General features: G+C 36.3%; 1 protein-coding gene across 17 annotated transcripts in view; it reads right to left on the bottom strand.

Annotated features, from left to right (window-relative positions):
- The window catches only part of mapk8ip3 (mitogen-activated protein kinase 8 interacting protein 3), a 36,464-nt gene that overhangs the window by 12,474 nt on the left and 9,747 nt on the right, over window positions 1-14,243 (bottom strand). For 5 of the 17 annotated variants that reach the window (XM_067381751.1, XM_067381758.1, XM_067381762.1 and 2 more), the window contains 10 exons: window positions 11,810-11,912; window positions 11,485-11,603; window positions 10,956-10,967; window positions 7,656-7,713; window positions 7,425-7,577; window positions 5,769-5,826; window positions 5,091-5,239; window positions 3,936-3,992; window positions 3,566-3,736; window positions 2,488-2,647 (listed from right to left, as the gene is read on the bottom strand). In XM_067381751.1, the coding sequence (XP_067237852.1) occupies window positions 2,488-2,647; window positions 3,566-3,736; window positions 3,936-3,992; window positions 5,091-5,239; window positions 5,769-5,826; window positions 7,425-7,577; window positions 7,656-7,713; window positions 10,956-10,967; window positions 11,485-11,603; window positions 11,810-11,912 (1,040 nt within the window). The remainder of the gene's footprint in view (window positions 1-2,487; window positions 2,648-3,565; window positions 3,737-3,935; window positions 3,993-5,090; window positions 5,240-5,768; window positions 5,827-7,424; window positions 7,578-7,655; window positions 7,714-10,955; window positions 10,968-11,484; window positions 11,604-11,809; window positions 11,913-14,243) is intronic. The other 12 variants (XM_067381757.1, XM_067381765.1, XM_067381766.1 and 9 more) reach the window with 7 other exon arrangements.

Below are 14,243 nucleotides of genomic sequence, written 5' to 3'. Positions count from 1 at the left end.
CATTGCAAATAAACAATTCAATGTTCAGTATTATTTTTGTATTATTTATATGATAGTATTTATTAATATTTTGAATTAGCTTTTATTTTTTATATTTTTCAATATTTATGTTTACCTTTAATTAATTTTTATTTAATTTTTTTTACAGCTTAAACTTATTTTATTTTAGCTAGTTGCCAAAGAAACATTTTTCATTTTAATTTTTATAAAAATGTAAAAAGTTAACATATTTTCATTTTTAAATGTGATTTTATTTATTGTCAGCTTTATTTCAATTAACAAAAGTGACTTAGTTTTGTGGTATAACTGCAGAATTAAAGGGGTCATGAACTGAGAAATCAAAATTCCCTTTGATTTTGATTGTACTATAAAAACATCCTATACGTTTCAGAACTTAAAACTTTCTCATTAGTCTAAAACAGCTTTTATTGAAGCCAATCTGCCAAAATGACAGGTTGTGAAAAGTGCCACTTTATGACATGATAGTGTGGCTAAACACCGCCTCCGCAGAAGATCAACAACTGCTTCTACATCACTACCTGTTTAGCTCCGCCCACCGATTCATGCATATAGTAGGTAAATAATGAGAGATGCAAACGCAGGTCTGAGCAGAACGATAAAGATGACAACAAGACGCTGTGCAGTGCCAAGCTGTGGAACAACACAGTCTTTGCATTGCCTTCCTTTTGAGTGGATGAACTTTATTTTTAATGAAGTTCCAGACTGCGTCAGTAAGAACTTGGCCCTTTGTTCACTTCATTTTACTGCCATTTACAACAGACTGTCATCGGCTACATGCTCATCACTGCAACCTTTCATGTGATCTACATATAATGCAATAATCAACATTTTTCACGATTCGTTAATCTCGACAGCTGTAATAGTAAAAACGTAGTAAAAGTATTCCAGAGGATTCTACATATAATACTTCATAATTTCATATGCAAAGATGTCAGCCAATCACAGCAGTGGGCGTTTACATTGAAGTCTCACAGCAGACACACCCCTTAAAATAGAGCATTCATTCAGAGGGTTAAAATAAGGGTAGAATGTGGTGATTTATTTAAAAATTATGACAATTTTTGATGTAAAAATCTTATTAAAGGTGCCATCGAACGTTTTTTTACAAGATGTATAAGTCTAAGGTGTCCCCTGAATGTGTCTGAAGTTTCAGCTCAAAATACCCCATAGATTTTTTTTAATTAATTTTTTTTAACTGCCTATTTTGGGGCATAATTAGAAATGCACCGATTCAGGCTGCGGCCCCTTTAAATGCTCGCGCTCTCTGTCCACGGAGCTCGCGCTTGCCTTTAACAGTGCATAAACAAAGTTCACACAGCTAATATAACCCTCAAAATGGATCTTTACAAAGTGTTCGTCATGCATACTGCATGTATGCGTCGGATCATGTGAGTATTGTATTTATTTTGATGTTTACATTGATTCTGAATGAGTTTGATAGTGCTCTGTGGCTAAAGCTAACATTACACACTGTTGGAGAGATTTATAAAGAATGAATTTGTGTTTATGAATTATACAGACTGCAAGTGTTTAAAAATGAAAATAGCGACCGCTCTCTTGTCTCCGTGAATACAGTAATAAACGATGGTAACTTTAACCACATTTAACAGTACATTAGCAACTTGCTAACGAAAAAATTAGAAAGACAATTTACAAACATCACTAAAAATATCATGTAATCATGGATCATGTCAGTTATTATTGCTCCATCTGCCATTTTTTGCTATTGTCCTTGCTTGCTTACCTAGTCTGTTGATTCAGCTCTGCACAGATCCAGACGTTAATACTGGCTGCCCTTGTCTAATGCCTTTCATAATATTGGGATCATGGGCTGGCATATGCAAATATTGGGGTCATACATATTAATGATCCCGACTGTTACGTAACAGTCAGTGTTATCTTGAGATTCGCCTGTTCTTCTGAGGTCTTTTAAACAAATGAGATTTATATAAGAAGGAGGAAACAATGGAGTTTGAGACTCACTGTATGTCATTTCCATGTACTGAACTCTTGTTATTCAACTATGCCAATATAAATTCAATTTTTTAATTCTAGGGCACCTTTAACATTATAAGTGCACCTCAGGAAACTGCAGAAAAAATGCATTTCATGACCCCTTTAAACAGTGTTATAAACCATTTGATACTGTAACAAACTTTTTGTTAGTTATAGCGTAACAAAAAAAAAGTAGCTAAATTGCTCTCGCACATCCTCAACAAGCCATCCATATCATCACCTAACATGAACTCTCATGACACTCATCCCTGATCTTGGGTGGAGCTAAACTAAGACACGCCTCTTGAGTGCATATCTAGAGTGCACTTTGCTTATTTATTTTCATTTTTTCCTCTATTTCACTTCATTTGAGGAGGGCGCTCCCTGACAAGACAGAGCCACTCCAGTTTCTGTGTGGAGATCAACTGCTTACAGAGGTCACAGGTGAAGGGACAACATATGGGCAGATACCTGTTTGAATCGGGATGGGACACTCCAGCCACAGGTTTGCATGGGGCCGTCCTTCCGGCGCATGTGCTCGCGCACCTGCCGGTACTGCTCTCGACGCTGCTCTCTGCGTGTACAGAGAGCAGAATCGCTGAGGAGAGACGCAACACCATTACTGGGCAGTCTACAGGGCGAAGAGAAAGAGAGAGGAGCGGTCAGCGATAGAGCGAGAGAGCCAACCAGCCAGCCAGCCAGCAGAGGCCGAAAAGAAATGCCACAGACACACGGCGTGATGTGAAATCGTGTGATATATTTCACTTACATTTACGCATTTGGCAGATGCCATTTCATGCTAATGTACTGGCAAGCAGACTAAAAAAAGAACATTTGAAATTTATATGTTGATGTGAACTGAGGTTTTAAAATGTTATGATGAATAAAACGTAATAAATTAACGAATTAATCAAATATTTCGATTTACTCAATTTGCAGCAGTGTTATTGTAAACTAAAACTAAAACTGTTAGAAATCATTTTTGTTAATTGAAATAAAGATTAAATTAATATTAGATGAAAACTTTAACTTAAATGAACAAAATCTTTATTAATAAAATTAAAAAACAAAAAAAATAAAATTGAAATGATAACTGGAAATATAAAAATAAAAGCTAATTCAAAATATTAATGAATGGTATAATAATAATAAAATAATACACATTTATGATGATATATGTTCACTGAGAACTGAACCCCACAACCAAAAATCAAATTTATTTTTATTCTAAAAATGCAAGAAACTTTTTTAGAGGTTATGTTAGATTTAGTCTGCGGTTTTTATTATTAGTTAGTTTTATTTGAAAACAATAGAGGCCTATGATATTTCCCTAGGTAAGCTAAGTAAACGTGTGAGTGTGCAACAGCTAACAGTCAAATGCAGCATTAGCACACACCATTTAGCAGGAGTCAGCTTGCCTGAGCAGGAGAGAGAGAGAGAATACACTTTGAGGGCACAGAGGGAGGGCAAACAGACAGGTGGATGTGTGGATGAGGACATGAGGACATATGGGACAAAAACACAGACAGATATGTGTGTTTCTTCTCACTCTTCTGGCAGGAACTCCAGTATGCAGTTGGAAGTGGAGATCTGGCACATGGTTTGGGAGCGTCTCTGGTTGTAGCCAGCAGGAGAAGGAGACTTGTAGTGAATGTTGACACTGGTGTACGGCCGTTTCACTGGAGGAGGGCTCGCAGATGAACTAAATAGACGTGCAAAGCTGGACACATAGACGCAGAGCAAAGTGAGTATGAAAAGGAACGGGAAAAATCAGGTGGAATATAAATAATACAATTAGTAACATCTCTCTATTTTAACATTAAGACATGTCAATGGTGTGAAATCAATCCAATTCTTTAACATACTGATTTAAGAGTTAGAAACAAAGACAAAATGTCTAAATCTGCCGTTATACTCACAATTGCCAGATGATAGATTTCTTCTTCTCTGGTAGAGGAGGACTCTCCCGAGATGCCCTGTGGAAGTGAAATGGACAAAGACATTTTTTTTTTTTTTTTTTTTTACATCAAATAGATGCTAGTATTAAAAATGCTAAAACTTAATAGCACAACAAAATTTCATTAAATGTAAACATTTGTTTTTTTAAGGAAAAATTATGAATTAATCCATGTAATACATAACAAGAAAATACATATATTTTCACAGTAAATTATTGTTTTTTTTTAAGAACCACCTTATATTGTACAATGGAAAACAGTAAAAGGACATTCCCAGAAGTCCCTGCATGATGCATCACATGTGATTATGTTATTTTAATAGTGTTTTTCTTAATTATGCTTCTGTTCAAAAGTTTTGGGTCTGAGATTTTCTAATGTTTTGAAAAGAAGTCTCTTATTCTCACAAGACTACATTTATTTGATCAAAAACACAGCAAAAACACCAATATTGTGAAATGTTATTACAATTTAAAATAACTGTATAATATATTTTAAATGTAATTTATTCCTGTGAGGTCAAAGCTGAATTTTCAGCATCATTACTCCAGTCTTCAATGTCACATGATCCTTCAGAAATCATTCTAATATGATGATTTGATGCTCAAGAAACACTTATTATTATAAATGCTGAGCTGCTCATTTGTCAATCATATTATCAGCAGTTGTGCTGTTATGGAAACAATAACACATTTTATTTTTCAGGATTTGTGGATGAACAAAGTTCAAAAGAACAGCATATATTTAAAAATTAAAATCTTTTTTCATGTTCTAAATTGTATTGGAGATTGTATTGTAAATTGGAGTCCTTGCTAAATAAAATTAACTTTTAAAAAAAAAAAAAATCAAACTTTTGAATGGTAGTGTATGTTATCTATGTACATTACTATTATCATGGGTGTTTTGTTCCATTTTATGCATTACATTACAATGCATCAATATATTTTACACCCCTATTGACCGTTTTTTATGAGTACACTATTGATGAAGTCATTTAGATTTGCAAATGTATGAGATTTTTTTCACATGCTTGGATGCACGATAACAGAGGCTTGTAAGTATCTAAATTAATGTTGTTTTGGATGTGAGATTTTATGTATGTGGCTGCTTCTCCCTCACCTGATCATCTCGGTCCAGCGCACAGCTTCCTGAAGCTCCATCAGTCTCTCCTTGTACTGGTTGCGCTCCATCAGTACACGCGCCATCTCTACACGTGTGAACCGTCGTCTCTGCGTCATGGCGACATCGTCCTGCAGTGGAGATGAGTACTGTACCACAGAGCCACACAGAACAGAGCAGCACCACAAAACACAGCAGCAGTGAAGCGGAGGTTAGTGCATCAGCTCTTCAGCATTTCACAGCATCAAATATGTGGGTACTGAAGCATTGAGAGAAGGTTAAAGGTTTACCGCGCAGAGCGTTTTAATTAAAAACTGTTAGTGCAAAACAAAGCAAGGCCTGTAGAAGTGATTGGTAATACACACATCCAACCACTGACTGTGTATTTGCACTTTGCAGTTTATTAATACATTAAAAAATCTGACTATAAAGTCATAGATGGTATTAATGTTATTAATGATATAAGAACAAACATTATTTCAGTTATCATTTATCAGTTCCAAAACCTAGTGAATGCAATTTTTTCATGCCATGCTGCCTTTGAACTGAGCTAAAACAGGATGTTCTTGGAGTAATCATAATTAAATTACTACTACTTTTTCACTTCGGTGAGGCAATTCACTAGTTTTTGGAGCAGAGCAAAGGTTTTTGGAAATGAGACTGAAGTGTTTTACTTACATCCTCTCCACCCTCATCTTTAGAGTCCTGAGATGCTCCTAATGCTTCAGCTCTCAACCTTTAATCAAAGGAGACATTCAGACTTTAATTAGAGTGAAAAGATAGAGACTTTTATGCCCTGTTTACACCCTGTTTTGGTCGATCACAAGTAAATGAGGGACACACATTCCTGTTTACACCTGGTGTTTTAATCCAGCACTTTTGTCAGTTTTAACCATTTCTGTCCTGATTTCTTCGAGAGCATTGTGCTTGGTACGTTTTTTGTCTTCAAACCAAACTTAGGTCTTCAGCGACAAAGTTTAAATCATGTCTGGCTAGCAAACTTCCCATAATGTTTACGCATTAGGTTAGTAGGTGGAGAATAGGCAGTCTTTTGTAGCTGTTTGAACACATTTGACCACATGAGCGTCTACGCTACGAAAGCAATCCGGTTGAATGCGTTTTCGACTACCTCTGAAAGTGGTCGAAATTGGACAAGCTCAAAACATTTTAGATCCCATTTACACCTGTATATAGCGTCGTCCACTTGTGATCCGATCGACCAAAATGCATCTTAATAACAGGTGTAAACAGGGCCTTAGAGACTCTAAAAAACACCATGAGCCACTTTCAAAGACAAACTAATGCCCAAAGTATAATTCACTTTTTACATGTACGTGAGGGTCAGCGTACAGTGCGCGTGACTACCAGATTATTGTAACTGCACATACTTGTACGCGCAGGTCGCACGTTCACATTAATTGCAGTAATTTATTTTATCCACAAGGTGGCAACTGTGCCCTGGGGGTGTCGATTCACAAGGTAGTCCAAGAAAAACTGCATAAACAGAAAAGACCAGAACACATGCGAGCTACAGTGACAATGGAGGCCTACACAGACGAAAGATTGTGTGAAGAGGTTAGAAATTACCCTCATTCGTACAACTCTAGCATGAAAGAACACAAAGATGCTGACATGGGCTGTAACTCGTAGCGAGAGATTGCTCAAAACTGCGCATGTGTCGAATGTCTGTGTATGAGTCAAATGAAGTATAGTTTTCCAAGGCTGTGTGTGTGCACTAGCGTACACGTAAAAAAACTAAGTATGCCCAGGGCTTAAGGGGCTGTTCATACAGAACATGTTTTTGCCTTCAACTGCACTGCTTTTCCATTTTTTTTTCCGGTGTGGTAGATTTGGATGGTTTGGTTTTCTTTCACAGTATTTGCTTGAGTTCTTGTTTGTTACCATGGTTTGTAATTAGTTTCGCACCTGTTCTCTGTTTAGTTGATTGTCATTCTTGTGTTTATAAGCCCTCAGTTTTCTCACACTCTTTCAAGCTTAAAACTGAATTCCTGTTCAGCTTCTGTGAATAGCAAAGCTCGCCTTGTTTTAATCTGATTTGCCATCTCAATCATTTTGACATTGACGTGCGCTGTTAGACCACTGAGGCAGATCAGCCTAAAAACGTAACTTCTTGTCATCCTAACAACCCTCTGTGTAATGTAGTACATCAATAATATTAAATATTGGGGAGACAATGTGGTCATATCTCATTGTTGGGAGGACTGGTCTCCCTCAATGTCCTATACTGGTTACAGCCCTGATTTAAAATAGTTATTAAGGACCAATTAACTAACAAATGTCAATGTTGGGACAGAAAACTTAACAGTTCCAGACCTCTTTAGCTCCTCCTCCAGTTCTTTCACTCTCTGGTCCACTTTGCTCTTGGACTGTTTCACTGTTTCCAGCTCTTCCCGGAGAACTTCCTGTTCACTCGACAGCTCGTCCACTTTAGCAATCAGGTCATTCTTCACAATATTCAGGGCATTCCTACACACGGCAAATTACTTTGTCAAAACATGCAGATGCATACATAACATGTGCAAATACACTGTCTCTATCTCTTACTTGGTCTCCAGTAGTTGTTTGTTCTCTGTTAGTAGATTTTCCACCTCTTTCCCCATTCCTATGGGATATGCAGTGTTAGCAGGAGTACAGACCACTATGAACTTGATAAATCTCAAATGAATAGACTAAGGGACAGCCGATTCAAAAATACAAATTCGCAATTGATTGAAATTACACCACAGACACAAAGAATTACAATGCATTTATTACTTTAGTAGCCATTTAAAAAAATGAGTGAAATCAGCTCAGTTCTTTATCGTGGCATTAAATAATGACCTTTCAATGTTTCATTTACAGGACATCTACTGGGACATAATCACAGTCTAACTTGATAAGTGGACTGGAGAACATCCAAACTGACTTGATTAAAATAATATGATTCATATGAGCTGAAAAGCCATGCATTTGAAAGCACAGCACTGAGCAGCCGGAGTTAATAGGATTAGAAGAGCAGAAGCACAGGAGAACATCTCACAAAAAGCATCGCTACAAATCAGGAAAGTGTCACAATGTCCCACTGAAAACAACATGAGGGGGAAAAGGAGGCTATGAGCCTTACCAAAGAAATCATCCCGGACTGAAATAGAGAGCCAAGGAGGAAACAGAGGGAAAGTGGCAAGGAAAGAGGAGGCAGCCAAAAGACAGGAGGAGTACAGGTATGAATTTGAAGACAGAAAAGGATATTAAAATAGGAAGATAATGATGGAAGTGAAAAGAGAAGGAATTAAAAAGATGAAGAGAGCAAGAGAGAAAAATGGACAGGCACATGTTAGATATTTATCATCACACACATACACACACACACACACACACACACACACACCTGATCCTTTTTAAAGAAAATGTAATAAAATCATCAGCTGTCACTAGTACACTCTAAAGTATTTTTTTAATATATCAGACCTTTATCTTTAAATAATTGCCAATAATTGCGAACAATATAACAATTACAAAGGAGCTATTTGTTAAAGACCATTCAAAAGTTTGGGGTTGGTAAGATTTTAATTTTTTTGAAGGAAGTCACCAAGGCTGCATTTATTTAATCAAAAATACAATATGAAAAAATAAAATAAAATGTATATATATATAGTTGTTATTTTTAAAATTGTAAATTTGAGTATATTTTAAGTGTAATTTATTCCTGTGACGACAAAGCTGCGTTTTTGCATCATTAATCCAGTCTTCAGTGTCACATCTAGCGTTAGCGTCAGTTCTGGCAGGTCACGTCAGTCAAGCTTGCATCAGCTGACTCCCAGGTGACTTATGTCTACCTATAGGAATACGACGCTTATTAGGCATCTATATATAAGCTCCTCAGTATTATCAGCAGCTATTGCATTTCTCAGGAGCAAATTACCCTCCTCCATCCCCAGCTCCTCCTCTCTTCAGTCAGGATTGGCCTTATTATTTCCCCCTGAATCAGACTAATTCTTGAAAAATGTGTATGTTAAATCATGACATTTAATGATATCTGTTGGTCCTGTTCTGTTTACCCTGGGGGGTTTATTGCTGCTCTCCCTGCTCTTATCCATGCTAGGCTGCATGGATGCACAGGGAGTTCTTGCCCAGAACAGAACCATACCGCCAATACAAACTCTATGCATTATCTATCATATTTGACGATAGTGGTCCTGACAGAAGTGATCCTTCAGAAATCATAATAATATGATGATTTAGTGTTCAAGAAAGATTTCTGATTATTATAAATGTTGAAAACAGTTGTGCTGCTTAAAAGTTTTGTGGAAAGTGATAATTTTTCCAGGAGTTTCAAAGAACTGAATTAATTTGAAATAGAAAGTTTTCTAACAATGCAAATGCCTTTACTGACACTTTTGCTGAAGTCCTTGATGAATAAAAGTATTCATTTCTTTAAAAAAAAAAAAAACTAACTGACCCCAAACTTGAACAGTAGTGTACTTTTAAGTGTTTTAAATATCTTTTTTTAATGGATAACACTTTATTTTAGTGTTATTGTTACTCATGTTACATCTAGTTGTTATAGCAATAACTATAAAATATGCATAATTACATGTGACTAACACTGAACCAAACCAAATTCTAACCCTATTTTAAGTACACGTAGGCCCGATTTCACAGACAGGGTTTAGATTAAGCCAGGATTAGATCTTAGTTCAATTAGGGCATTTAAGTAGCTTTTATAAACGTGCCTTAGAAAAAAACATCACTGGTGTGCATCTTGAGACAAAACAATGAAACTGACATATTTTAAGATATCTCAGTGCAAGTTGCTTTTAGTTAAAACAGCTCAAACATGCATTTTATGGCTCGTTTCCACCGAGCTGTACAGTACAGTATGATTCGGGATGGTAAACCCTGATCCGGCTTGCGTTTCCACCATTAACAATTACCCTTACTTGATAGGCGTGGTGTATGCCAGAAACTAAGTAGCGACCAACATCATTCTCACATGAAGAAGAAAGCGACACAGTAAACAACAATAGAGGACATGCAGCAGACCTTGTTTTTGCTTCTCGGCATGTGGTTGTTTGTTTGATGCACACCGACATTGTTTTTGTTTTCAACTGTATATTTAAAAAATGGCACCTCTTGTGTTGTCATTCCCCTTTTAGCACACGCAAGTGGCGATTCTCTGTCAACCAATCAACAGTCTGCAGTGAGTCTAGCTCCACCCTTTAGGTACCGGACTACTGTGCTAGGTACCCCAATGGAAAGGTACCAAAAAAGCGGTACAGTTCAGTATTTTGATACAAATCACAACTTCTGACAATCGAAACGGAAATAATTGAGTGTCGTATCGTACTGCTCGGTGGAAACAAACCATTAGCCATTAATCTGGGACTAGGCTTAAAGGGATAGTTCACCCAAAAATGAAAATTCTGTCATCATTTATTCAAGTTGTTCCAAACCTGTATACATTTCTTTTTTCTGTTGAACACAAAGGAAGATATTTGGAAGAATGTCAGTAACCAAACAGAAATTCATACAGGTTTGGAACAACTTGAGGGTGAGTAAATGATGACAGAATTTTCATTTTTGGGTGAACTATCCCTTTAAGACTTTTCTGTGAAACCGTGGGGTAGTTAATTAAAATTATTCAGTATTTAAATGTATAATTAAACTGTAACAAGGACACCTTAAAATAAAGTGTAACCTTTTATTGTTATGTGTTTCTGAAGTATAGTTCAATGTGGTCTTTAATGTAATATGACTAATAGAGTTTTCTAATGTGTATTGTTATGTTAAATCCATGCAAAGATAATAAAGAGCAAAAAAGAATGAGAAATAAAAATACCAACCAATCAGTGATCAGATACACACCTGAGAATTCCCCTAGGGGCGTGGCCGAGAGAAGCACACACGGGAAGGAAGCACAGAGAGGGGTCAAGGGTCAGTGAGTGAGACGGCCAATCAAAAGAAAGATCCACCTTCACACTGAGATAAACAAATCAACAGCTCTACCTTGATAATGAAACAAAACAAATCAGAAAACTGCCAACGTAAATAACAGAAAGTACTCAAACAACTTCATCACACCAAAATGTGCTTAGGGGCAGGAGATACAGCCATGAAGCAAGCGTGATATCCCAAGAGACCTTGCTTTGAGGATACATCCAGCAGTGTGGGCTTCCTGACAAAGGGCATGCAGTTCAAAGTGCAAGGAAGAAAGGCCCTTAGCCACCATACGCTTAGCAATGGTACATAAAATATATTTTTTAAAAAAGGAAAAACATTGATCTTAAATGCAGGTTACATATAAATCAAGGTAATCTGCATTTATGTTAAAGTGTCAATCAAATGATGAGGCAAAATGTTCAATAAAGGTCATAATCTGAACTATGAAACTTACCGAGAAGTTCTGCTCCTGCGTCCACATCACCGATGATGTCAGACTTGGCGTCTTTGATCTCATGGTACAGAGAGTCTGTGTTGATGCCGAATGCCTCATTCACAATGCCCTGAGAAGGACTTCAAAGGAACAAGAGTTCTCGTCATAATTTCACTTCAAAGCTTGTGTGATTTCTGCTGAATCCTATACAATTCCACAAAGCAACTTTCTAAACAGTATTCTTAATGATTTGAAACTGATTTTGATTGTCCTTTAGTACTTAAACTTGAGTATTTTGTACTGTTTATTCACTATTTAATGGTGTGGATGATGTGTATTCGTCTACCTATTTCCTCCTCCAAAGATTCGAGGGTCCAAGCGCATTTCTAGCTCTGGTGTCGAGTCTATAATTTCCTGAAATTCTGACCATTCATCGCTACTGCCCATACCTATACACACACACACACACATGATTGAAAAGAAGAACACACAATCATAGTCCTGTAAGGGAACATTTGAATTTTGCATTGTTTGTAAATCTGTAGATGTAATCTACACAAAATTGTGTGTTTTTAATACTTCTATTCAGTATTCCATAAGGGCTGTCAAACGATTAATTGTGATTAATCGCATACAAACTAAAAGTTTAAGTTTGCCTACTATATGTGTGAGTACTCTGTGTAATTATTATGTACATATAAATACAAACACATTCATGTACAAATTTGAGAAATATTTACAAGTATATGTATTTATTGATATTTTTATATAATTTATATTATATATAAATACAAATATTTTTGTACATAAATAACATATTTCACTTAAATATATACATTAACTTGTGTGTATTTATATATGCATATTAATTACACACAGTACTCAAACATATATTATGCAAACTCAAACTTTTAGTTTGTATGCGATTAATCGTGATTAATCGTTTGACAGCCCTATATTCCATTCCAATCAATAGACCCTTTTCACATTTCCGGGTTTCTCAGAAGCAGAAGTCATCATAGTTGGGTAAACTTTTATAGCAGTGAATGAGAGACTTTGAATTTTTTTTTGCGTGTTTCATTTGCATAAATAGTAAAAGAAAAACTCCACAATAGTGTTTTCACAACTTTAAAAATAGATAACGGCAGTCAGAAGAGATAAAGATGTCATATTTACCATCATTATAAACACCCTCACAGCAGCGTTAACTAGTTTCCCCATTATTTGATAGATGTAAAAGCTCAGATGGCACGCATGCTCATACTTTTTGGTTTTGCCCTAAGATTTCTGAGTTTTGGAAAAATATTTTTCAGTGATATTCAAATGCTTTTGGAGAAGATATCAGTCCAGATCTTGAATTAGCTTTGCTTGGATGTTCTGACCCTATATTAGCATTAACACATTCTCAGCAATTGTCTCTTATGTTCAGTATGTTGATAGCAAAAAGGGTGGATTAGAATGGAGACTGTCCCTATAGGTTGTTTTTCAAGCACCTTATTACGACCGATATTTATGTTTTAAAGTCATGCGCCCTCTAGCCGGCGTAAAAATAATGACAACGATAATGAGTGTCGTGTTACGTCTGTCATTATGAAATGACGTATGACCCTCGTTACCAATCAAAATGCATGTTCATTTATATGTAATGTGTGGACTTTTTACACCATTTCTCCTATTTTCATTTAGCGAAACTCATTTTTTAATTAACGACTACACCTACCCCAACCCTAAACCTATCCTTAGTGATTTATAGTGCATATACACTTTATGAGCACATGCCTTCGCTGGGATAGAACCCACAATCGCATGATCACATGATTGCATATTGTTATTCCAATGCATTGCCAACTGAACTACGCAAAACCCGAAATAAGATGCAGATAAAAGGGAACAATGCATTAAAATGAAAGTGTCCTGTTGTCGATAGGGGCGCAACTTTAGTAAACGCTCCTATGGGTCATATTTAAGGGAAGTGACAAACGACCTATATGGTCGTATTGGTTGGAGGACATGTTGGTTTAATGTTTTGTTTATGTTTGATGACGTATGTCTTTTTTTAACGTGTAAATTTTTCATTGTATCTGGTGCCTGTTCGTGGGGGGTGGGGGTGGGGGGTTCTTTTGTTTTATTCTTTTTTGTGTATAGTATATTTTGTATACATTTTGTAAGACTTTCATCTGTATTATGTTTATATAAAAACTGTTATGAATATATATATATATATATATATATATATATATATATATTTTTTTTTTTTTTTTTTTTTTTTTTGTAATTTGATGCAAATGTAATATAATAGGGCCCTATCATACACCCGGTGCAATGCGGCGCCAGGCGAGACGCAAGTGTTTTTTGCAAGTTTCAGCTTGATGCAGTTATAATTTTGACGTCCTGCGCCACGTTGTTTAAATTGCAAATGCATTTGCGCCCATTTGTGCGCCCATGGTCGTGCCGATCTGAAAACGAGGTGCGTTCTGGTGCATTGTTGATGCTTTACTATTTTTAGGCAACTGAAATAGACTGCACCATTGACCAACAGAAACCTGGTCTAAAGTCAATGGCACAATATTTGTTTTGTTATTTAAAGAGCGCGTTAGTGATATGCACCTATAGGCGGGTGCACAACATGTGTACACTCTGCTTATTACACACACAGGGACGCGCAGCAGCTCACAAACATGCCAAATATTAAAAGTAAAAGGATTGCTATGTAAAAGATTATTATTGTGTGCATAAAGATAAAAATGCTTTGGTGGAATCCGGCTTTTCCCGTAGATGGT

This window comes from Chanodichthys erythropterus, chromosome 3 (assembly GCF_024489055.1).
Source record: "Chanodichthys erythropterus isolate Z2021 chromosome 3, ASM2448905v1, whole genome shotgun sequence".
Taxonomy (NCBI): domain Eukaryota; kingdom Metazoa; phylum Chordata; class Actinopteri; order Cypriniformes; family Xenocyprididae; genus Chanodichthys; species Chanodichthys erythropterus.
The sequence above is the reverse complement of the archived record's forward strand: the minus strand, read 5'-3'. Positions and strand labels throughout refer to the sequence as shown.